The sequence below is a fragment of the Epinephelus lanceolatus genome, chromosome 15 (assembly GCF_041903045.1).
Source record: "Epinephelus lanceolatus isolate andai-2023 chromosome 15, ASM4190304v1, whole genome shotgun sequence".
NCBI classification, from domain to species: Eukaryota; Metazoa; Chordata; class Actinopteri; order Perciformes; family Serranidae; genus Epinephelus; species Epinephelus lanceolatus.
This window is the reverse complement of record NC_135748.1, coordinates 25125077-25152029: the sequence shown is the minus strand read 5'-3', so window position 1 is coordinate 25152029 and position 26953 is coordinate 25125077. Positions and strand designations below refer to the sequence as shown.

General features: G+C 38.8%; 2 protein-coding genes across 5 annotated transcripts in view; one reads left to right on the top strand and one right to left on the bottom strand.

Moving 5' to 3' along the window:
• wdr25 (WD repeat domain 25) overlaps positions 1–5593 on the top strand; it is a 65502-nt gene extending 59909 nt beyond the window's left edge. For both annotated transcript variants that reach the window (XM_033642717.2, XM_033642718.2), the window contains exon 8: positions 4644–5593. In XM_033642717.2, coding sequence (XP_033498608.1) covers positions 4644–4913 — 270 coding nt within the window. In that variant the 3' untranslated portion in view covers positions 4914–5593. The remainder of the gene's footprint in view (positions 1–4643) is intronic.
• Positions 1–26953, bottom strand: part of begain (brain-enriched guanylate kinase-associated) — a 67759-nt gene that overhangs the window by 24937 nt on the left and 15869 nt on the right. For 2 of the 3 annotated variants that reach the window (XM_078175080.1, XM_033642715.2), the window contains exons 2-4: positions 18656–18909; positions 15370–15531; positions 12502–12568 (exon numbers count right to left, since the gene is read on the bottom strand). In XM_078175080.1, coding sequence (XP_078031206.1) covers positions 12502–12568; positions 15370–15531; positions 18656–18726 — 300 coding nt within the window. In that variant the 5' untranslated portion in view covers positions 18727–18909. The remainder of the gene's footprint in view (positions 1–12501; positions 12569–15369; positions 15532–18655; positions 18910–26953) is intronic. The other variant, XM_033642716.2, reaches the window with a different exon arrangement.

The window sequence follows — 26953 nt, the reverse complement described above, 5'->3', positions numbered from 1 at the left end:
TAAATTAAAACATGCAACCTGCTACCTTACATGAAGGTGAATACAAGTTACTGGTGCTACACTGCCTCCTTCTCTCTGTCATCATCACTAAATAAACATCACGCTGCATCTAAGAATCGATTATTTCCCCCACTCCTACTTACAGGATTTTATTTTTCATCACATTGGCGTAAATGGGCTTCCATTTAGTACACTATGAATCTTTAACATTATATCTACTCTAATGCAGTCTGCATTACATTTTGGGCAACACCAACAAAACAACTACCTGACTAACAATTGTATGCAAATATGTCCTTTCTGCTTGCACCAGCACTGTCTCAGAAGAGGCTCAAAGATTAATTTGAACTCCTACTAAACAGTCTCACAGGCACCAAGCCATAACTACTCTGTCGCTGACACTGCCAGACTTATATTTCAGTGATTTTTTTTTTCTCCCCTTGGTATTATTTCATCTATACAAATGGCTTCATCTGCAGCACTGTTTATCTACAGATCAAAACGCAGACAGCTGCTCCAATGTCATCACAACGTGCATCCGTCAGTTCTTCCAGGTGTTAATCTCTTTATGAAATAGTTTTATTCTTCGCCGTTTTTAAGTTGACCTTGCGAGTTTCGGGCCTCTCAGAACTTTTAATTATGTGTCTGATTTGATTGGAGCTGCCTTTGTCACTGCCTGCCTGCCTGGACTGTCTTCTACAAAGGAACATATTTCCCCCTTGAAATGCCATTGCATGACATAACATCAAAAGAAATGGCAATCCCAATGAGCCCTGCCTCACAAAAAAAAAAAAAAAAAATCCCATACTGTCTCCTGCCATGAAGACCAATTTGCTACGCCAAGGCCCAGCGCGAGAAAGACAATCCCTTTGAAAAGCCAACAGTTTTCAGAATCATTTTCACATGACTGGAATACGATGATGTGTGTGTCGTGTACTGTATGAGAGGAATGAACCATGATGGGAAGACGTTTTAGGCCCTCAGTGTGTTCATGGTGTGACAAAGCAAGACGGATTACATTGGAGCATCACAAGTAATAGGCTGCAAATACTGCGAGACAGATGCTGGTGTGAATGGCTGTCCTCTAAACATACAGCGCTGCATTTCATGTCTGGCTTGATTTATTACAATTTTCACGCCTCACTGGCCCACCGCCATGCAATATGCTGAAATTCATCCAGCAAATCTCCATTATCTCCTGCAAATCAAAATATAGTGATTCACAGCAGCTTCTGTTTACTTTAAAATCTCAGTTCATCCAATTTACTATCAGTGGTATCTTGTAGTGATAAAATCTCAAGTAGTAGATTAATTGATTAATAATGGGACACATACCTGACCTTTTTTCCACATTTAGTGTCAATGGATTGTGAACATGCACACATGTATAGTAGATGTACAGTAGATGTGCATTGTTTGGTACATGCCTTTTCCACACATTCAGACACCAGTCTCACCTCTGAACCTAATACTATGGTGGCCAAGAGAGGTCACAACACATGCAAACTCCACAACACCTGCAAATCCTCACAACACAAGCAAATGAGATAATGCGGTGCAAATGCTCACAACACAGGCAAGAAGCTGAACGCACCACAAAAACACACGTCAACATGAAGACGAAAATGGAAATGTTTCCAGGGGGACCGTAATCAGTGACAAACTTACTGGTTGTTGACATTTCCAGACTTTCCTCAAGATGCTGTTCGGAAGTTTAACATTTGCTATAGGTGGAAGACAAGTAAGTGCAATTATCTAAGACGATTTTGGCGGCCAAAAGCAGGTCTGTGAGTGATTACGGCCCCCTTGGAAACATTTCCGTTGTCTTCAATTTGGCGTGTGTTTTTGTTTTTGTGGAGCGTTCAGCTTCTTGCCTGTGTTGTGAGCATTTGCATCACGTTATCTCATTTGCTTGTGTTGTGAGGATTTGCAGCGTATGTGTTGCAAAATTGATGAATGTGTTTTCTAAATGTGTTGTGTGGATTTGCAGGTGTTGTGGAGTTTGCGTGTGTTGTGACCTCTCTCAGTCACCGTTTAATACTGTCTTTTTATGTTATACTTTTCTATTGGCAAAATGTAGATAAACCTTGTTCACCCTAACAACCATATCCCCACATAAAACCTACCTCTGCAGGGGACCATATATACACTACTTTATACTTAACTGCAGTGCTTCAAAGATGATTTGTCCAAAAAAATAACGCCTAAATCTGGTAAAAAATAATCTTGAAAAGCATAAAATTTAATTGTCTGATACCTGTAGATAACCTGAATTACATTTGAAAAGGCGAGGGTTGTATTCTATCTGAGTACGAGACAATTATTTACTATCCACAACATCAGATTTGTCTTGGTTTCAGATCAATCAGCAGAGACAGATAAACTGTTGCTCATCAAGAATTAGTTACAGCATATATCTCCCAAGCTGTTTCACGCTGTTCTCAGCTAAACTAAGCTTAAGGTCTCGTGGTTCCAAGTCCATACTTACAAATTCATCTATATAAATATGTGAGTGGTATCAATTTTCTCATCTAACCCTCAGCATTAAAATAAATAAAACTATGTATCCTAAAATATCAAATGATTCATACTGAGTCATTTCTAATAATACCTGTTTTTAATTTTAAATCTCTTGGTCTTGATTTACATAAATGACCTACCCAGGGTCTGCAAACGTGCACTACCTTTTTTATTTGCTGATACATGTCTAATATCTTCACGTGAAAATTTAAGCATTTGAGAAGAAAATGAGGAGCTATCATCTATTTCTAAATGGTTACAGATGAACAAACTCTCTTTCAATATGGAAAAATCAAACATCATGATATATTTTTTTAACAAAAATAAAAAATATAACAAAGATAAAGCCAAAATTTTGAAAATACCATATTGAACGTGTCTGTTAAATGACTATGAAGTCAACTGGTATCATAAGTAGAGTTTGTGTACTGGTCGATCATTATTGTATTCTAACTTTTTACTATAGCTTAATTTAACCTCATTTTATGTATTGTAATACTGCCTGGACCATCATGACAATCATCATCTTCATTATCGTTATTCAAAAAACATCTGAAAAGGACTTTAATTTGCTTTTTCCTGTATTTCTATAAATATATTTGCAAATAAACTAAACTAATAGAAATTGACAGAACAGTAGAATACACCATGAACATCAGCTGCTTATTTCACTATTTAGCCTGACATCAATATTTCAGCAACTTGCCGCTGGTTTACCAATAACTTCACACAATCTTTATCCATTAGTGTGTGCTGCAGGGCAGAGGAGCCCTATGGATCAAACATCTGATGAGATTACAATCCACTTTAATCAAGACACTGTAAGTCATAAAGACGGACCTCGCTGTAGAGCCGGCTCATCTCTCGCTCTCTGATTCTGGCTGATAAGTACTAAGGCCGAGGCTGTTGGGGTGGGGGGGGGGGGGGGGGGGGGGACACTCCAGGAACCTCTCAACCTGATGTGATTGGACAGCTGCTGAGATGACCAGAACAGCAGTTAGCTATAATAGTTTTCTAACAGGGGTTGCATGGCAGGTAAGACCAATTACTTTGGACATTGATTGCGCTCCCTGTCTTTGATCATGTAATTGCTTTGAGAGAGATGAGAGAGGTTCTGCTGCTAAACAGGTGTGTTCAAATCGATTATAGTAGATTTCTCATTTCTTAGACAAGAAACAGAGGGAGAGCTGAGAGTAAAAGTCGCCATCAGTCTTACATTATCTGGTTGTGTAAGACTATAGTTCATCATTATGTCATTAATTATGATCACTGTATTTGAAAATGTGAAGCTTCTGTATTTATGGATATTTTGTCCCTTGGTTTTGAATTCCAGTCTGGCACTTTTCCAGTTACATTCCCTTTGAAAAGAGGCTAAAGCTTCTCAGCATGGTTCCAAAGACCCATTGATATAATCATTGATTTATGTCTGAATATGTGGGTGGAGATTACATCACATTACAACACCTCAAAGTGCGGCCCGTGGGCCAGTGACGGCCTTCAGAAACATTTTGTGCAGCCTCTGAATGAAAAAAGTAGCAGCATGCACAACTCCAACTCCAAAAAATCTTGAACACTATATAGTGGTGCATGGTTGTGGATAGGATCCAAAAACAAATAGAATGCCAGCACCCTAGGATAAATTAACTTCAACAGAAACAGACGGGTTTGTAGCTGAAACGCATCCGTTTCAGTTCATCATGCCCACATAAGATAAGTTAATTTATCTGAGAGTGACGGTGTTTTGTTTGTTTTTCAATATATTTTCATCATCCATGGTTCATTTTGATACTTTTGCTTTCAGTAGCTTAGATTTATTTCACTCCTCAGCCACTACATCACACTGTGCACTAACGAGCACCTGTCAGGATAAGACTGACAATTTGTGACAAGCTTTTAGTGGCACCTCGCAAGTATCACAGGAATTATGTTAGCTATTTTAATTGACAACTGGGCGGTTTAATGTGGAAATGAGATGGAGAAGACATTTTGTTTTATGTTTACACTTTTCCTGTTATAGAATGCCATAACAAAATCACAGTATAGTATTTATTTTTTGTTCAGTAATCTGCTTTTTGCTTCACTACATTTGCCATTTTGTTACAAGTAGTCTGATCTAAATGTAGGGACTGACTGTGAAGAGGAATGCGCGTGGACTGGAAAACCTCTACAGCAGATGCCAAGTGTCAGCTGCCTGGAAGAAAAAGAAACACCAACAGCCTGACAGCGACGATGATGATGACGGAGCAGAACCCAGAATAAGATGCAGCCTCCAGCGACTATCCCTGCTTACATCTGGCCGCACTTTTACACCAAAATCTAAAAGAGACCACGGTTACATGATTAAGTGCTCGTGTCTCCTAAAAAATCTTGACTTTTCAAAACTCCTCTTCTGACCTCTGCAAGTACATTGAAGACAGTTGTGAGTTTATAGCCTGTACGTGAAACTTATGTTAGGTAGCTAATGTTAGCCATGAATAATTTTCATGTGTTACTGTAATATGTGATGGTATAATGACTAAGAGGAGGATATAGTGAGAGAATGGGAGATGTTCACATCTCAGTTATATAGATTATTCTTATTTGCTCTAATTCACAAAAAAAAAAGTTTTATTTATTTATTTTTAAATATGGCAGCCACATATAGATTTTATAGCAAGAAGGGCAGCCTCAGGTACGATTGGTTGATATGCTATGTTATAAGGTATTTGTAGTTTGTAGCCATATATGTCAGTGTGTGTGCAAATTGTAGTGTAACATGGCAGGTCATCCTTTTCATCAACGTGTCAAATCATGTAAATATTTAAGAATGTATTTTTTCTTTCTGTCATTTGCTAGTGTGTTGCTTAATGTGTTTGTTTATTATTTTCTTGTTTGTTTTAAAGTACTCATGCGATAGGGCGGAGGGTAGTTGTGAAGCTCAGGGCTTGAGTGGGGAGAAAAAAGTGGACACAGTTGTCAAATGAACTTTCATCTGTTTATCTTTCTAAAAATACATATTCTCCCAACACTCATCCCCCTCCCCTCCTCCCCACCCACACCAACCCATTGTAAAAACAAAAAGTTTTATCAACAAGTGTTGTGTTCTCATTATTTGCCACTGCCCTACACTGTATGGGTCCATGGCAGTGTATGGTATGTCATAATAAGTGATGGTATAGCATGTGATGAAAAGTCAGTGCAGTACACCATTAAAGGTCATGGTATAATATGTGATGAAAGCATCACAGTAAGTCTATGATAAACAGCTCTAAGTATGGACTTGACTTATACTATAGTATGTCGGCCCAAATCATGAAAAAAAGTCATAGTATACTATTACTATCAAAATGGTGGAAAAAAAATAGTGTGATATGTCGTCCCAAATCATGAAGACGTCATGGTACAGTATATTGACCAAATTCATGAAAAAAAGTCATAGTATACTGTGTCATCCCAAAACATGGAAAAAAGTCATGGTATAGTATGTTGATCAAAATCATGAAAAAAGTCATGGCACAGTATGTCGACCAAAATCATGAAAAAATGTCATAGTATAGTATGTCGTCCCAAATCATGAAAGGAAGTCATAGTATAGTATTACTATCGAAATCATGAAAAAAAAGTCATGTGATAGTATGTTGTCCAAAATCATGAAAAAAAGTCAGTATAGTATGTCGATCAAAAGAATGAAAAAAGTCATAGCATACTACGTCATCCCAAATCATGAAAAAAGTCATAGTATAGTATTACTATCAAAATCATGAAAAAAGTCATAGTATAGTATTACTATCAAAATCGTGAAAAAAGTCAGCATATAGCACGCCAACCCAAAATCATTAAGAAAAAGTCAGTATATGTTGACCAAAATCATGAAAAAAGTCAAAGTATCGTATGTCCACCCAAATCATGTAAAAAAAAGTCATAGCATAATATGTCAACCAAATATAATACATAATATGCCATGACTTTTTTTTTTCATGATTTTGATCAACATGATTTTGGTCGACATACTGTGCCATGACTTTTTTTTCACGATTTTGATAGTAATACTACATTGTGACTTTTTTTTCATGATTTTGATAGTAATACTATGACTTTTTTTCATAATTTTGATAGTAATACTATACAATGACTTTTTTTTTCACGATTTTGATAGCAATACTATACCATAACTTTTTTTTCACGATTTTGATAGTAATACTAAGACTTTTTTCATGATTTTGGACGACATACTGTACTATGACTTTTTTTCATGATTTTGGACGACATACTGTACTATGACTTTTTTTCATGATTTTGGACGACATACTATACTATGCCTTTTTTCATGATTTTGGATGACATACTACACTATGACTTTTTTCATGATTTTCATCAACATACTATACTATGACGTCTTTTCATGATTTTCATCAACATACTATACTATGACGTCTTTTCATGATTTTGGACGACATACTATACTATGACTTTTTTCATGATTTTCATCAACATACTATACTATGACTTCTTTTGATGATTTTGGTTAACATACTATACTATGACTTTTTTTCATGATTTTCATCAACATACTATACTATGACTTTTTTTCATGATTTTGGACGACATACTATACTATGACTTTTTTCATGATTTTCATCAACATACTATACTATGACTTCTTTTGATGATTTTGGTTAACATACTATACTACGACTTTTTTTCATGATTTTCATCAACATACTATACTACGACTTTTTTTCATGATTTTCATCAACATACTATACTATGACTTTTTTTCATGATTTTGGATGACATACTATACTATGACTTCTTTTCATGATTTTGGACGACATACTATACTATGACTTTTTTCATGATTTTCATCAACATACTATACTATGACTTCTTTTGATGATTTTGGTTAACATACTATACTACAACTTTTTTTCATGATTTTGGACAACATACTATACTATGCCTTTTTTTCATGATTTTGGACGACATACTATACTATGACTTTTTTCGTGATTTTGATCAACATACTATACTATATACATTTTTTTTGTCATGATTTTGATAGTAATACTATACTATGACTTTTTTTCCTGATTTTGACAGTAATACTGTACTACGACTTTTTTGTCATGATTTGGGACGACATACTATACTATAACTTTCTTTCAGGATTCGGTACGACATACTATACTAGGACCTTTTTTTCACGATTTTGATAGTAATTATGAAAAACAGTCATAGTATATCGTCCAAAATCATGAAAAAAAGTCATAGTATAGTATTACTATCAAAATCATGAAAAAAAAGTCATGGCATAGCATGTCGACCAAAATCATGAAAAAAAAAGTCATAGTACAGTATGTCGATAAAAATCATGAAAAAAAGTCATAGTATAGTATTACTATTAAAACTGAGAAGAAACAGTCATGGCATAGTATGTCTGCTAAAATCATGAAAAAAAGTGATAGTATAGTATTACTATTAAAACTGTGAAGAAAAAGTCATAGTATAGTATGTCGTCCCAAATCATGGAAAAAAAAGTCATGGTATAGTATTACTATCAAAATCGTGAAAAAAAAAAAAAAAAATCATAGTACAGTATGTCATCCCAAATCATGAAAAAAAGTCATAGTATAGTATGTCGCCCCAAATAATGAAAAAAAAGTCATAGTATAGTATTACTATCAAAATTATGAAAAAAAAGTCACAGTACAGTGCGTCGACCAAAATCATGAAAAAAGGTTATAGTGTATGTTGTCAGAAATCATGAAAAAAAAAAAAAGTCATAGTATAGTATTTCGTCCCGAATCCTGAAAAAAAGTCATAGTATAGTATGTCATCCCAAATCATAAAAAAAAAGTCGTAGTATAGTATGGCGTCCCAAATCATGAAAAAAAAGTCATAGTATAGTATGTTGTCCCAAATCATGAAAAAAAGTCGTAGTATAGTATGGCGTCCCAAATCATGAAAAAAAAAGTCATAGTATGTCGTCCCAAATAATGAAATAAAAGTCATAGTATAGTAAGTCATCCCAAATCATGAAAAAAAGTCATAGTATAGTATGTCGTCCCAAATCATGAAAAAAAGTCATAGTATAGTATTTCTATCAAAATCGTGGGGAAAAAAAAGTCATGGTACAGTACGTCGACCAAAATCATGAAAAAAGGTTATAGTGTATGTCATCCCAAATCAAGAAAAAAGTCATAGTATAGTATGTCGTCCCAAATCATGAACAAAAGTCATAGTATAGTATGTCATCCCAAATCATGAAAAAAGTCATAGTATAGTATAGTATGTCAAAAAAAGTAATAGTATAGAGTGTCATAAAAAAGTCATAACATAGTATGTCATTAAAAGTCATAGTATAGCATGACAAAAAAAGTCATAGTACAGTATTTCTATCAAAATCGTGGGGAAAAAAAAGTCATGGTACAGTACGTCAACCAAAATCATGAAAAAAGGTTATAGTGTATGTCATCCCGAATCAAGAAAAAAGTCATAGTATATTATTATCACAAACATGAAAAAGTCATAGTATAGTATGTCAAAAAAAGTAATAGTATAGAGTGTCATAAAAAAGTTATAGCATAGTATGTCATTAAAAGTCATAGTATAGCATGACAAAAAAAAGTCATAGTACAGTATGTTACAAAAACATAGTAAAGTATGTCATAAAAAATGTCAGTACAGTATGTCAAAATAATCATAGTATAGTATGTCATTAAGTCATAGTATGGTATGTAAAAAAGAAAAGAAAAAAGTAATAGTATAGTATGTCAAAAAACATCATAGTATAGTATTTCAAAAAAGTCAGTATAGTATGTCAAAAACATCATAGTATAGTATTTCAAAAAAAGTAATAGTATAGTATGTCAAAAAACATCATAGTATAGTATTTCAAAAAAGTCATAGTATAATATATAAAAAATGTCAAAGTATAATTGGTCAAAAAAACTATCGAATGTAAAAAAAGTCATAGTACAGAGTGTCAAAAAGTCATATTTTAGTATTTCATAAAAAATGCTATGAAAATTTCATAGCATGGGATGTCATGAAAAAAACCATAGGTTGTATAGTATAGTACAGTATGACATGAAAAATAGCATAGTATAGTATGTAAAAAAAAAAAAGGTCATACTATTGTATGTCAAAAAAAGTCAGTACAGTATGCCAGGAAACGTCATAGTATAGTATGTCATAAAAAAGTCAGTATAGTATGTCAAAAAAATCATAGTATGGTATGTCAAAATAATCATAGTATAGTATCATAAAAAAGTCATAGTATAGTTTGTCACAAAAAGTCACAGTATAATATGTAAAAAAATAGTAAAGTATGTCATTAAAAGTCATATAGTATTTCAAAAACATCATTGTATAGTATGTTAAAAAAGTCATAGTATTGTATGTCATAAAAAAGTCATAGTATTGTATGTCATTTAAAAGTCATAGGAAAGTATGTTGTAAATGTAAAATAGAACATGTCAGAAAAAAGGCATAGTATGGTTTTTCATAAAATGCCATAAAAATGTATGTAAAAAAGAAAAAGTGAAATATGTAATAGTAAGGTATGTGTGTGATGTAACAATTTTATTAGAAAAGTTGTAGTATAGTAAGTTGCTAAAAATGGCACAAAAATTTCAGTTCAATATAGTGTCATTTCATAATATTGCATGCAATAAAAAACAACATCATAGTATCATAGTAACATAGTAACATCATTAAATGGTGGCCTTCACATACTTCGTCCAACTGTGTGCCCCTCCGAAAAGCATCTGTCAGGTTACGAATGTTTACCTGCAGCATGGCAACGACTCCCTTGATTGGCACTTAGTCATCAAAACTTTGAAAAACCCTGCATTTATTGTATATCCATCGCAAGAAGAGTTACAAAGTTGGAGGCGTGTTTGTTGGGATATGTGCTAGATGGTAGGTACATGTCCTCTTTCCTTCACCTAGCAACTCTACTGCATTTACTGTAAGCCATATATTTTCTTTTCAACTATTTATGTACAATTTTAACACGTCTGTTTTCTCTGCAATTTACCTGAAAAGATCATTAATCATTACAGAGTGCAGAGCTGAAGAAAACAGTTGCTGCCAAGACAACAACCGTCTCTTGGTTGTCTTTGTTCAACAATTGGTTTAATCTTCGAGAAAAAGAGTTTCACACAATACCAAACTGTGAGTAATGGTTTCCTAGTAACTACAGGACTTCATGTTCTCGAATAAATGATTCCAGGTCAAACTTTGGGTCACAAGCTGTTTAGCTGTGTGTGTGTGTGTGTGTGTGTGTGTGTGTGTGTGTGTGTGTGTGTGTGTGTGTGTGTGTGTGTGTGTGTGCAAGTATGTGGCTGAGTTCACAAATCCCCAGCACCTTCATACATCTTTTATGAGAGCTTTAGTGAGAACTCTGGTACTTACAGACACCACCAGGATTCTGCACTTCTTGTTAATATCGACACAAACAACCACAGCGGTCAGGAAATGTGAAAATAGAGTTACACAGTGGTGAAGCCTGTACAGGCAAATGGTGGCCTGAAGGTTGGAGAAAATGGAAAGATGCCAGTTCAAATCTGTGACCTGTGTGGTGGAAGACGAACTTGCATCACTTGCCTTAAAGTTGTCCTACATTCAACAGTGTACTGAAGTACAGAAGCAGATCAGAAAAATGCAAACAAAACATCAAAAGTAGAAGCGCTCATTATGCAGAATAGCCCATTTCACAGTGTTACATTATTACATATTCTGTATTTACATTATATTTACTGATGTATTAAGCAGCAACATTTTCATGTTTAGCTGGTAGAAGTGTAGCTAATTTTCCCTGCTAAATGTACTAGTTTAATCTATAACAATGTGCCAAAAGTACTGTTGGACACATTTGTTTAATCTGTATAATGCATTGTGTTTAATAAGCCTATCACATAATTTAGATCAAAATTTTAGCTTGCAAAAAAATTGTAACTGTCAAATAAATGTATTGAAGTATACAATGTTGCAACATTTACCACAAATTCAACCAATCCCCATTAATTCTGAACTACCTTGCAATTCCGTCCAATCTCTGCAATTTTTTTATTTGAGTGATTTATTTACTTCTTTTTTTTTGCCTTACTTTGGTTGCTAAGGTCTTTTGTGCAATGGTTTAGGGATTCCTTAAGTGCAGGACCAAGACAATGAGAAAACAGTGAACATTTTAAGAAAACCTTAAAAAGAAGACTTAAGGGTGTTTAATCTCAATTTTATTTTGAGGAAACCTTAACCAGGACTTTAAGGAAAATCTTAACCTAAGGTGTTTTGTGCAACCGGCCCCAGGCACTTACCATAGTGGCTAAATCATTGAAAGAGCCAACATGTTTCGACCACCACAGGTTTTCATCAGGCATTTAAAAACTGTCTGTGGAATATCTTGAGTAACTGGGTCATAATTTCTGTAGAGAGACATTGCTGTTGAGTTCTTCAAATGTATTTATGTGGTGCTTTGAGCACCACGAGCTGAGTGCCATCTTGTTCCACTATATTCAAGAGAATGCAGACATTTCAGCCAATACAGCCGATATCTCCAACACTCTGCAACTCACACCAAAACAATCCAGACTGATAAATAACACTACAGGCAGAAGGTAAGAAGACATATATCTATCTTTGATTTTGGGGTGAACTGTTCCTTTAACCATGTATCCTAACCTTGACTTCCCTCAACAAGAGAGCATTGTGATTGTAATGGAAGTTTTGAAGTGTAAAAGTGTGGACATGCACACATATGTGTTGTTCAGATAGTAAATATGTCAGATGGAGGTTGCTCGATAAAAAAAAACATCTGGTAATTACAAGACTTTGGTATTTGATCATCAGTCAAGATTTTTAAATGTTCTAAATGTTTTATCATAGCTGAATTTTACAAGAAAAGATATGACTCTGGTTGAGTTTGTGCTACAGAAATGGATCTGATAGTTTCAGGAATGTGAAGTTAAAACTGCAAACACTTCAGCAGGAGTCTCTTACCGTCCTGTGCATCTTGTCCTCCAAATCCTGGTTGATCCTCTGAAGAGCTGCATAGCTACTCTGGATCCTGAAAGAACAGGAGAAGAATCATTACGGCCTGTTCAAAATTCAAACCACAACACATGATGACTAAAGAGTATTTAACTGTTCGTACTGCTAAGTACGCACCAGTAATCTCCACATAATTTTAGTCAGAGAAATAAATAAATTACTACATCAGGGCACTGACGGAGACTCTCGGAGGGGATTTGCAGGATATTTTAAGGACTGACTCAGATTTGGAGATCACTGAGGATAAAAATCTGCTGAGCCAAAACACAGTAAAAAGGGTTGATGATATGTTGAAGTGCCACAGCAGGGGATTCTAACAAAATAACCACAGCTACAACATGAAATATATATAAAAAAAATCTACAATAGGAAATCAGTAAACATTCTCAAGCAGACCCGTAGCACTGACTGAAGACTTCTTTTAATTCTCTCATCACTACTGCTCTTTGGTCGATTTTCAGTGCATTAGTGATCTTAATGGAACAGGACCTTGACTCTTTATTTGTTAACTTGTTCCCGGTGTTTTTATCATGTCAGCTCTCAGTTCAGTATCACATTTTCACATTAGCTCTCGGGCCGAACAGAGTGTTGATAAACTGGCATTTATGGCTCCATTAACCTGACAGATATGGAGAGTGTGGGCAGTGCAGACAAAACGCAAAGACAAACCATAAAACAAAGACCTGAGAGAGATTTGAGTGAGCTCAAAGGGAGCGTAAATGAAAATAAAGGAGTGGCACTGGAAGAGAGTGGTTCGCTGATTGATGGAGAACAAACAAAACCGGCCATTATGAGCAACATTACCAAGTGCTGTTACTCATTTAAGAGGAGCATAAAACCCGTGTCTTTCAGGCAGCTCTCTCCGTCTTCAACAAGCTCTACCAATCATTCACATAGTTAAAATAGGACCAAGGGGTTGGGACTGGGTTGTGCTGATCAAAATAACATGAGATAGAATTTGTGCAGAGTCTGTGGAAATCAGACTGTAGGTGAGAAAGTCTCCTGGGCACATGCAAATGCCTCGTCCGCCAAGTTTCAAGGAGGAGTTTCAAGTTTATTTAAACAGCATATTGTACATGCACATAGATGCTAATTAGATTATCCTGTCAGAGGACCACAGAAATAAGATGAATTGGTGCTTCTAACACCTTGGGAAAACAGAAATAGCCAATTAAAGCAAGGCAGCTGCAAACCTATTGGGTGACAAAGTCATCAATACCGGTCAGGTCTACAAAACCCTGGATTATACTAAGTTCAATGATTCTTTTTTCTTGATTTGTCCTTTTTACATTATCTGCTCATGGCATCTACAACATGGTTAAAGTTAGGGAAAGATGGTAATAATGCCAAATTAAAGGTACACTATGCAGATTGCATGGCTGTCAATTTATCTGCAGAGACTCTGCCCTCTGCCTTTCTTTGTGGTTGGGAAGTATTTGGGTGTGTAGCCCAAGTGGCAACCTCTGAGGTTGAAAAAGAAGTTCCAAAAAAACTGCAGTTTCTCTAATGGCCACTTGAGGCTGCCTCCAAAAGCGAGTCAATCCTCATAGACCCGTGTTAAAAGGCCTAACTTTTGGGGGAGAGGTGGGGTATACCCTTGACTCGCCCTCACATTCTCACCTACGGGCACCTTCAGGTTGGGTGTGACTTAATGCCACAAGCGAGGGACTTCAAGTATCTTGGGGTCTTGTTCACGAGTGAGGGTAGAATGGAGTGTATATGGACTGGTGAAGAGAGAGCTGAGGTGGAAGGCAAAGCTTTTGATTTACTGGTCCATCTACGTCCCAACCCTCACCTATGGTCATGAGCTATGGAAAACGTCTGAAAGAATGAGGTCTTGGATACAAGCGGCCAAAATGAGTTTCCTCAGAAGGGTGGTGGGCTCAGCCTTAGAGATAGGGTAAAATCCGGAGGGAGTAGAGCCGCTGCTCCTTTGCCTTGAAAGGGGTCAGTTGAGGTGGTTCGGGCATCTGATCAGGATGCCTCCTAGGCACCTCCAATTAGAGGTGTTCCAGGCACATCCAACTGGTAGGAGACCCCAGGGCAGACCCAGAACACACTGGAGGAATTACATATCTTGTCTGGACTGGGAACTTCTTGGGGTCCCCCAGGAGGAGATGAAAGGTGTTGCTGGGAAGAGGGATGTCTGGAATACATTGCTCAGCCTGCTGTCCCCAGCTTCGGATAAGCAGTTGAAAATGGATCGATAGATGGAATTAACATAACCTGCATGATTTTGGACTGTGGGAGGGAGCCGGAGAATTCGCAGAAAACCCATGCTGACAGAAAAATATGCAAACTCCACACAGGACCTCGTTCAAACCTTGGTCCCTCTTGCTGTGAGGTGACAGTACTAATCGTTGTACCACCGTGCCACCCATGTTTATGAACAGTAACAGTTCGTGCATAATATACCTGTAACTATTGTAAAACTATGGTTAAAGTTAGGGAGAGATCATGGCTGCAGTTAATACTTCATGTTTGAAACAAGGAATGAACACTGGTCTCCTGCATGATATTCAGATGCTTGACACCACAGTCACTGCTTCCTGTACTGAATGTATGCATTTGTAGGTAGAGGTGTAGAATCGTCAAATATGGACCTAATTACTTGGGATACTGGGCTGCAAATGAGCTGAGTACCACTCTCATGGCCGTTAATGACATGTAACAGCATGTAAAAAACCTCATCTATCACCTAATTTCCTTGTCGACACAGTTCGACTTTGCTGGGTTTCTCCCTGATTGGAATTTGACAGTTCATGCATACATAAAAAGGCGAGCTGCCCACTGAGTCATGCACACGTGCACACACACCTGCGTAGTTTCTCTGTAAATTTCTCCAGTTCCTCCTGGGCCCGGCGCAGCTCAGTCTCAAGGTACTGCCGAGTGGAATCAAACTCCGTCTCCACCATCTCTAGTTTGTGGGTGGTGTAGGACAGGCGCTTGCGGAGGTCATCCTTGTGGTCGTGGAAAGAGCTGAATGTACAGCAGAGAGAGTTTAGAGAACAGGGAGACGCAGTCACAACACTGATGTACTTTCATGGCTATCCAAGTTTGTCAGATTCATTGAGCCAAGCAGAGAGAGGAAGAGGAAACAGACAGAGAGAGAAAAGGCAGTAAAGTAAAAGCTAAAGTGTGTTTGTGTTTGTGTGAGAGAGAGGGAAAGGGATGAAGTGTAGCTGGAGCGTAATTCAGTCCGGAGTGAGAAAGGTCCCAGGCAAGGGGAAGGCAGTAAAGCCGATGGGGAGGAGGAGATGGATGGAGGAGGAATACTAATCATTTCCCATTCACAGGGTGGGAGCAAAGCTGTGAGAGGAGCTCCCATCGGTGTAATGGTGAATTCCATTACACAACCCCCCTATTGAATCTCTGAAAGAATAGGAAAAGGATTTTTCTGCCCCCAGACACACACCGTGGGTGATTCATAGAAAAGAAAATACAGAATGGGCCACGGCTTTAAAAGAGGGTGAAAGAGGCAGAAAGAGCATGAGAGAGCGTAGGTGAGAATAGCACCGTTTCAACACCATCAACAGCAACAACATAGCAGACAGGGAGCAATATTTCGTTCATTTGATGCAGGTTTGAGTGTGGGGATGAAACACATAGACTGGGACTGACTGAGGGAATGGATGTGGTAATGAAAGGCTAGAGATGGGGAGCAGGGTCTGTGTGCGCTCTGGGGGATTTAGCATTTTGCCAGACTGATGGATACTTGGCTCACAGAGAGGTTCGATGGCTCAGCGCTGCCAACCAGCAGGCGCAACGAGTGCACCTCCAAGCCCACCTCGGCCCAGAGCCTCAATTAGGAAGCTGGCAGTAAAGGAGGAGAAAATGGTGTCCACAGAAAGACTTATAGATGGTGTGTCAATATGAAGGTGGGACAATGGACTACCTTTGGTGTCTGGGTACGTGGTTGAAGCTCTCCAATAATTAAGCCTTTTTCAAGCAATAAGAAGTCAGTATATAAAAAAAAGTATAAAAAAAAAAAAAAAAATTAAAATATAAGCAGCCGAGCAAAAATATGCCCATAAACGTGGTGTTAGAATAGTAAATAAACATCTGGCTGTGTGCAAAAACAGCACTACATTTCAAAGGAATAGATATACAATTTGAACAATATGCAAATGTCTTTGCAAGAATGTTGCATAGTTACTGATACCACTTCTCATCAGCTGTTTGCTAAAAGGCATAGTATATAGTCCCTTTCATACATGCACTGCAAACATTAAATATTTAGACACTACCCGAAGGAGCTGTATATAAAAATGGAAATATCCTAATCAGTTGGAATGGACATTAAACAGACCTTACCCTGCCAGCTCCTCGGTACAAAGTCTGTAATGTCTGATTGAGCCCATGTGTGAATAGAGCGGGTAATTGTCCTGAAGGATTCACAGCAAGCGAGTGGGTGTGTTGACGACGTTCCTGTCATGCAGATTGCTTGAAACTAAGGTTGATGTGCATTTGTCCAACCAAATTCTCATCGGTCACACAATCACTGGTGTTACTTTAATAAGGCCGTGTGTCCACCAAAGCTTTTTTTTCCTCAGCTGAAAACAGTTGTTGTTCAGCAGTAGATTTGTCCACTGTGATGGTCACACAGGAGCCCTTGTTGTAGCAGCACGATGGCTAACGTTAGCTAGTAAGTCTCTTTCTTGTATGCAGTGTCACAGACATATTTAATGTTAGTAACGTTGTATATGACATCATCAACCCCTATAGTGTCCAGTATGTCAGATTTTTCTCATCTGTCCTGTTCAACCCTTAGAGGTGTGACAGACTTGCACACGCAGCTCAGATGGAAAAGCGTTACAGTGTGCCATTTATTTACGGATAATATTACATTGGAGATCACATTTATTTTTCACTCGAGGCATTCCACTTGAATGAACCATGAGTTTACTTGCCCTGGGTAGGTGTTAATGTGGAGCTCTGTGACAGGAAGAAACACTTTGTTGGATGCACAATGCTACCAGGTAGAGTGCACTGTGGCCAAATGATTTAATCTAGAGATAACGTGCAGGTGTTTAACCCAATCAACCAAGCGATCGGTTGAAGAGTAGGTAGAGTTTCAGTCGACCAAGATTTTCTTTGGTTGACCACAGCTTGAGAAAACCAACATCTAAAGGTGCAGAAGAAGAAGAAGGGTCATTTTCAAGATAGAAACGGAAATGTCTCATTGGAGAGTTGACCAGATTTGGGAACTTTTGTCAGTAAGGGCTGAAATCAAGAGACAAATTCAAGGAACAACTAAATTATGAACTAGCTCCCTGACCACTGTGTAATCCGTGTCACACCCTGCCTCCTGCATGTACTATCCAGGTACCAGCAATCGCCTAAACCAACACAGTATTTACAGTAGGTGCAAACACTTCTAACACAGACAGTATTCTGTTGTGTGCTGCATGCATAAAAGGGAAACTCTGGACAATGTCCGGACCTGATCCTCTGCATATTATCCGGACTTATCATTTGTCTTCAAATCTCACTCTTGCAAACAAAGCAAGTAAGCGAATTTAAAAAATGTTCCTTTATAAATGTTTGACAGACAGATGAGTCATTGAATAGTTTATGCATCCAGCACGATGAGGCTCGCAGACTCAGCCAACTCCGCTTGCCTCACGCTACAACAAAACAAAATCTTTACAACCTCTAACAGCTGCAAGTGGTGTTGTAAAATCACATGGCAAAGAGCCAGAGAGCTATTGTAAGTACATGTGAAAATTGCTCTGGGCTCTTATCACTATGTAATGCCAGTTTAATTAAGTCTGAGCACACAGCCATTGATTTTTAATTTTTTTTTTTAATTTTTTTTTTTTGTAGGTATTACTTTTTTTTTTTTTTTCACATGTCCAGATGTATAAGACTAAAGCGCAGTGCAGCATTAACTTGGATGTAGATGTCAGCTGATACATGACAGGAGAGATGAAGATGAGTGATGGGAATGAATAGATGCCACATTATGTTTTTAATGTCTTTTTAATGGTGATGACCTCCCAATGAGAATCCATTTCCATTAGTCAAAATGAATGAAATGGATCCGCCGACAATGAGGCTGATGTTTAGAGTTTAAAACACTCCCCAGACTGACTCATCTTACCTTCTTTTCTGATGTTTGCAACCATTTCTCTGTGTTTTGAGGGCAGTTTTGCCAATGTATATCTTTTTCATATTTTTCTCTCTGCCTTGGCTCTCATGTGTGTATAGCTGTTGCCTCTGCTGCCGCTGCTGCTGCTGCTGCTGCTGCTGGTCGGCTGAATGTCGAAGCCAAGTTTGAACTCTAACCACAACCAACAGTCAAAGCTCTAAGTCTTGCCTGGGGAGGCAGATAGGAGTTGGCTATCTGTGATGACCCTGGCAAGAGAGCAGAGAAAAACAGCTTTGAAGTCCCGCAGATTTAGCAGCACATTTAGTTCTGTTGACTCCAGAGAAAAACTGCGATTTTGGGTGCATTCAAAAAACAAGCCAGCTTGGTGTGATGAAGCACAACTGGGGGATCAATTAGATAAAGTTCAGTAAACAAACTTAAAGAGCATGCAATACTCTGAATTATTGCACCTTCCGCTGAACTTTGCTCTTCCTATGGAAATATCAATGCACAAAGATCTTTTTCCTATGAGTGTATAATCCAATAAGCACATTTCTAAATATAACCAACACAAGTTACACTGTAAAAGCAAACTACAACACTGAATGTAGAAAAATTAATATTCCTATCACTTGTGCCTCCTTTTTCATCATTTCATTCTCTCTCATGCTTGGAACAATTGAATGCAGCCACCGCAAACTACAGGACCCTATGGAATAGTGAGTTATTGACCAGCTGACCACAGAGGTTATTCCTCAATAAATCAGTGTTATGATGAATGCGTGTGTGTTTCCATTTCCATCTTTCATCATTGCTCTGTAGTGCTGGAGCTTGAACTTCGCTCCCCTGCACTGCAAGAACTTAATAACCTGCCACCAGCTCGCATAAAATGCCAGAATAAACTTTGAGAGTTGTACATCTTTTCTTTATGCAGCTGCATTAATAAGTCTTGTTGGTGATATCAATGCCCATTAGCTACCAATGTGATGTTACAAATCATAGAACGTGAAATAGTTGCACTTGAAAATTGAAGAGGTATTAAGAGCAAAACAACTGTGCGTTGAAGCAGCCACTGTTTGGCTGTAGTAAGAGCAATACCAGGTATTTTAAGGAGTTTGGTGTCTTTTTAACCTCTCTAAAGCAAAGAACATGAGTGCAAAACTTCAAAGAATAAATCAAACACTGTCTTATCTACTCCCACATGAGCTGCCAACATTGGCATCCAGCTAACAAGTTTACTGCAGTAACCTGACCGCGTGTTACTTACAAGGCCAAGGAGCATTTCATTAGCTTCATTAGCTGTGGGGTTATAGGTTACGCTAAAGGGACAGTTCACCCCAAATCAAAAATACATACTTTTCATCTTACCTGTAGTGCTATTTATCAAGCTAGATTGGTCTGAGTTGCCCAGTGTTGGAGATATTGGCTGTAGAGATGTCTGCCCTCTCTTGAATAAAATGGAACTAGATGGCACTCAGCTTGTGGTGCTCAATAATAAAATAAATTTGAAAAACGCAACAGCAGTGTCTCTTTCCAGAAATCATGACCCAGTTACTCAAGATAATCCACAGACCTTGTTGTGAGCAGTTTCATGTAGGAACTATTTTCTTTCACAACTCAGCCCGCCAACTGTATTGCTGCGCAGAAGGAAGCGTGCATCTACTCATGGATAAGAGGCTTGTGGTGGTGAGATGTAAACATGAATGGCGTCCTCCTCAGCTGAGCTGTAATGTTAGCGAGCGGTTGATACGGTTGGCGGGTGTAGAACGGTAGAAAGAAAATAGCTCCTACATGAAACTGCTCACAACAAGGTCTGTGGATTATCTTGAGTAACTGTGTCATGTTTTCTGGAAAGAGACATTGCTGTTGAGTTTTTCAAATGTATGTTTTTTTTGCCACTCTGAGCACCACAAGCTGAGTGCCATCTAGTTCTATCTTTAAGAGAAGGCAGACATCTCTATGGCTGATATCTCCAACACTCAGCAGCTCACAGCCAAAACAATTTAGAGTGACAAACAGCAGTACAGGTAAAGATGTATTTCTGATTTTTGTGTTAATCGTCTCTTCGAAGGCCCATGCACTACTAGCACATCCACTGTGTAGTACTCCTTATTGTGTGGAATCAGAAACTGTGAACCTAAATTTGCAAAACTCTCACGAGCCACTTCAAAATATCACTCTCTTGTTGTTTTATGTAGTGCGACAATGCTGTGGTTAAGGTCTAGTTTGGTTAAGGCACAAAAAGCACTTGATTAAGGTTAGGGAGAGATCATGTTTTGGGTTATAATGATCACTTAAAACATGAATCATGAAAATGTACAGTACAGGCCAAAAGTTTGGACACACCTTCTCATTCAATGCGTTTTCTTTATTTTCATGACTATTTACATTGTAGATTCTCACTGAAGGCATCAAAACTATGAATGAACACATGTGGAGTTATGTACTTAACAAAAAAAGGTGAAATAAGTGAAAACATGTTTTATATTCTAGTTTCTTCAAAACAGCCACCCTTTGCTCTGATTACTGCTTTGCACACTCTTGGCATTCTCTCCATGAGCTTCAAGAGGTAGTCACCTGAAATGGTTTCCACTTCACAGGTGTGCCTTATCAGGGTTAATTAGTGGAATTTCTTGCTTTATCAATGGGGTTGGGACCATCAGTTGTGTTGTGCAGAAGTCAGGTTAATACACAGCCGACAGCCCTATTGGACAACTGTTAAAATTCATATTATGGCAAGAACCAATCAGCTAACTAAAGAAAAATGAGTGGCCATCATTACTTTAAGAAATGAAGGTCAGTCAGTCCGGAAAATTGCAAAAACTTTAAATGTGTCCCCAAGTGGAGTCGCAAAAACCATCAAGCGCTACAACGAAACTGGCACACATGAGGACCGACCCAGGAAAGGAAGACCAAGAGTCACCTCTGCTTCTGAGGATAAGTTCATCCGAGTCACCAGCCTCAGAAATCGCAAGTTAACAGCAGCTCAGATCAGAGACCAGATGAATGCCACACAGAGTTCTAGCAGCAGACCCATCTCTAGAACAACTGTTAAGAGGAGACTGCGCCAATCAGGCCTTCATGGTCAAATAGCTGCTAGGAAACCACTGCTAAGGAGAGGCAACAAGCGGAAGAGATTTGTTTGGGCCAAGAAACACAAGGAATGGACATTAGACCAGTGGAAATCTGTGCTTTGGTCTGATGAGTCCAAATTTGAGATCTTTGGTTCCAACCGCCGTGTCTTTGTGAGACGCAGAAAAGGTGAACGGATGGATTCCACATGCCTGGTTCCCACTGTGAGGCATGGAGGAGGAGGTGTGATGGTGTGGGGGTGTTTTGCTGGTGACACTGTTGGGGATTTATTCAAAATTGAAGGCACACTGAACCAGCATGGCTACCACAGCATCCTGCAGCAACATGCCATCCCATCCGGTTTGCGTTTAGTTGGACGATCATTTATTTTTCAACAGGACAATGACCCCAAACACACCTCCAGGCTGTGTAAGGGCTATTTGACCAAGAAGGAGAGTGATGGAGTGCTGCGGCAGATGACCTGGCCTCCACAGTCACCGGACCTGAACCCAATCGAGTTGGTTTGGGGTGAGCTGGACCGCAGAGTGAAGGCAAAGGTGCCAACAAGTGCTAAACACCTCTGGGAACTCCTTCAAGACTGTTGGAAAACCATTTCAGGTGACTACCTCTTGAAGCTCATGGAGAGAATGCCAAGAGTGTGCAAAGCAGTAATCAGAGCAAAGGGTGGCTATTTTGAAGAAACTAGAATATAAAACATGTTTTCACTTATTTCACCTTTTTTTGTTAAGTACATAACTCCACATGTGTTCATTCATAGTTTTGATGCCTTCAGTGAGAATCTACAATGTAAATAGTCATGAAAATAAAGAAAACGCATTGAATGAGAAGGTGTGTCCAAACTTTTGGCCTGTACTGTACGTGAAACTGGGTTTACCATCTAGACACGAATGGAGGCCAGTCCATGCTGTCAGAGCTATCTAAAGTTTGCAGCTCTGAGGTGTTCTTTAGTGGATTTGGGTAAGTTTTCAGCCCAGCAACAACAGCCAGACTCATAATGTTTGGCAACACATTGGTTATTTTTCACACTAAATGACTAGAAGAGAGAGAGGCCTGCTTTTGTCTGCTTCTGTATGAAATTGAAGACCATTGTTTCAAAAATCACAAAGAATTTTCAGTAGTTAATTTGCCACCATCATGTTGCAAACTGCATTATGGGCCTACCACCACAAGTATATATTATAACTGGAGCACAAACATTTCAATAAGTCCATATATTTGCCCTTTAAACACCATTATGTCTTCTCCTTAAGAGCCAAGTAAGCATAAATGCATAAATAGAGACCATAACTTTTATCGGTCCCCGCAGAGTGGCAGGGTGGCAGTTCAACAACAAGCTGGAATGAATGTTTTGTCGCCTGCCGCCATTTCTAATGGCACCACCACTTATTATTTTTAATCTCCCTTCAACACTGGCTCAGGAAACAATGGCAGTTTCTGGAAACACTGTTAATACGGTTGCAGTGGCCGTTTTCTTATCTGCAAGTCACAGAGGGGGAGAGAGCGAAAGACGACAGAAATAGTTGCTGAATTGGTAAGTAAGTATGGTTCTATAGAATCCATCCTCACATGCACAAAAAACATAAACACAACATTTCCTGCAGTGCATCAGAAGTACTGTACCACCACTGTATATTAACACCTCCCCCAGGGGGATAAACAGCAGATCTCGGTGCCTCAGGTGTTGTCTGGCAAGGTAAACACTATCCACATGAAGGAACAAATCTGAGTCCTCAGAGAACCTCGTGATAGGCTTACTGCTGTTTCTACGCTGCCAGAGAAACTTAAAACAGCACAGGATATGTAAATTAAGCACAATTTCCTCTACAGTGTTTCCTCATAAGTGTTAAGAGGAGTCTACAGTGTGGATGGAAACAAGAGTAAACCCTGTTTACCTGAAAAACTTTCCCCATGTGTTACAACTTGTCATAATGATCAGACAATGCGCACTACAGGGAGTACAACAAATGGTTGTTGTAATGCTGCAGACTATAACCTACTTCAGGCAGTTTCCACCTCCCACTCTGCCTGTATACTTTCTTTCTTTCGTGGCTCCAATAGCAAGTGACTCCAGTTTAATTTAGAACAAAGAAAAAAAACCTTAATGTGAAACCTACTAAAGGTCACAACCAGCCAGCATCCATCTTGGATCTACACTGGGGAGCCCTTACGGTGCCCGCAGGTTGATTTACTAGTAATGAGCTACGGGAGGTGAGCGAGGTAGAGCTACTGCCTGCCAGATACACTACTCACAGTGACCAAATGAGAACATTAAACTTTAATGGCCGGTGTGCCATCCCTCCTGAAGTCTGCTATTAAGTGAGCAGCTCACAGAGACACAATCACCTTATCTACTGTAAACAGTGAACCTGAGGAGAACTCCATAGGTGTTATTTTTGTTGTTCCCGTCATCATCTCTAATGGTTGTGATGACAATGTTCTAACTAACCAAAGTAATTGCTGAGATCTGGGAGCATGGTGACATAGCTGCAAAGAAGTCTGATGCTGCAAGAGCTAATAAGAGCAAACACTTAGGGTTAGAAAACATTCTCTAAACTACTTTCAACAAATCCTCCAAGCAAAAGAGGTTCGTCATTGCCTTCCATATGGACGCACGTGAATGTTTCTGATCTGCTTTAGGTTGGTTTTCTGTCTATTCTGCCATTCATACACATACACTGGTGGCCAAAGCTACCTGCTACTCATACACATTCACAGATACATGGCACAGCAGTTGGGAGCAATTTGGGGTTTAGTATCTTTAGTACCAAGGATACTTCGACATGCAGACTAAAGCCCCATTTCCAATGAGCAGTACAGTATGGTACAGTTCAGTTCGGTACGCATTTTTTCCGTTTCCACTGTGAAAAGTTGTGGATGGTACCAATGGAACCGTTCCATACCATCCCCATTTTTGGTCCCCCCTCTGTTGGGGTACCTAGCACACAGATCTGGTACTAAAAGGTGGAGCTGTGAACACTGCAGTCTGTTGATTGGTCAATAGCAGATCGCTGGTTTTGAGGCTCCTGTAACCACTGTTCATACTGTGGAGAGTTTTATTAGTAGACTGTAACTATAAAATGAAAGGATGTTTTGCTGCCTCTTGCAACAGCTGTAGTCTGAGAAAAAATAATTCACTGGGCCGACTGCCGGCAACTTTTAAGATGAAACGTTAACTTGTAATGTTACTCAATGCATGAGTTCATGACATGAATCCATCAACACACCTTAAATTTCACTGTGACTGTAGTGTATGGAACTATTTCCTCTAACGCAGTAATACACTCCCTCTTTAATATAGCAGTACACCTGATAGGTAATGCCCATTGATATGAGTAAACTGTCTAAAACTGCAAGTCCACGAGTAAAGCTGTGCTGAACTTGAGCTCTGTCCATCTGATTAATCTTTGAAGTTGTGGGTAACAGACACGACGGTGACAACTTTGACCATTACTTTAGTTTTTATATGACATACACTTTTAGCAATGAGTGGATCTTCAAGTGTTTATATAATAATTTGACTGGGTTATGTGAACCGCATATATTCTAATCCTCACTCAGAAAAAAAAAAAGCCTTGTGGAGCATTGTTCCTGTGGGCTACGTCAACACTAAACCCCTGAGCTTACCTTAGAAGGACTAAATGCACAAACTTGCTATTTTTAAATATCCCGTGGAAAGAGACTCTCACTGCAGCCTGTTCTATTTTGTTCTGAAATTGTCACCGTGCAGCCTCGTTCTGTGGCTGATAAACAAGGCACAGACTTCCATGTGTGTCGCTGGTAATGAGGATATACAATGAGTGAGCGACAACAACCCCGCCCACATTTAAGTGTACTGTTTGCGGTGGAAACAGGGCTTCAAGGAACCCCTGATCTTACGATTAGTGGACAAACTGCTCTAACTTTTGGGCCACAGCCACCCCTCACATTACCAGATAATCTAGGCAAAACATTGGTACTGGCCAAGGTCCCAGACCAAATATCTCCTCCAATTGTCAGGAGAGGTGAATCAGGGATAAATCGGCCCATAACTCCTGTAGTCTGAGTCTGGCTGAGAAAGCAGGAAAGATTGTCTCTATAAACAGATCTCTGCATATGAAAACAGAATCTGTGGGCAACAGGACAAGACTTTGGTATTGAAAGCATTCTGGTTTCCGTTTGCAGTCTGAGTAGTATTGACCAATCATGTTGGAGCTGAATTTAGTTGCATGCAGGTAAACAGTCTGTGTGGAGAGCAAAAGAGGCACAATGCATTGGCCAAAATGCAATCTTGGAACCCACTGGCTATTGTCTGACAACGATTTAGATTTCTATTAGCCAGAGCATCATGACTCTGTGTATATAGTGTAACAAGTTGATAATCAGACTGTGAATAATGTCCGGCGCATGAAAAAGGAAGTCTTGCTTGATATTCATGATCTCTTTTCCAGATTTCCGCTAGCTACACCGGAACCTCCAAAATATTGGCAGCTGCAGTTGGCAAAGCTGAACCCGGACATGTGTCTAGTAAGCTGTGAGGGGTAATCATTTAGCATTACCAATGATTTCTTTTCCAAATAAGTTTGGCTGAACTGGGTGATTGTGTGATTGTGTGACTGGCTGTGCTTCTTGCCCTATCTTATTTTTAGCACTGCCTTCTGAGATCTTTCAGATTAATTCTTGTGAAGTAGTGTAGTAGGAACGATAGCCAAAACAACAAATATAAGACCCGAGAATTATTCCTCAAAATGCATCTCACCTGCTGCGTAACTCAAAAGGATCAGACCCAAACAGCCTAAAAGCCAAAGAGACCAAACAGGAGCAGACGCAGTGATAATTAGCAACATTATTTTTATATTTTCCCCCTGGTATGATCTATCACAGTGGTCGAGGCTTTATTTGAGAGCCATGGGTTGTGTATTTCTTCTGATGCAAGACTCCAGAAATACAACAGTCTCTTGTGCATGCTCCACTACCAGCGGCCAGAAAACAGCTCTGTGGATTAAGTCACCAGAGCAATGATGATGACTAGTCAACACAGTTTGCTGCCTGAAGGAAAGAAATGCAACTGAGGCGCGATCCCCACACTGTTTATCTCTTCTTTAGTTTCTATCTACATATCAAAAGAGACTCAACCTTAAGTGGGTATGAGGAGGAAATTGTTGGCCTTGAAACTAATAAAACTTAGAAACCACTCTAACTTCTTTTAATAAATGCCTCAAGTCTCAGGTTTTATCTGAG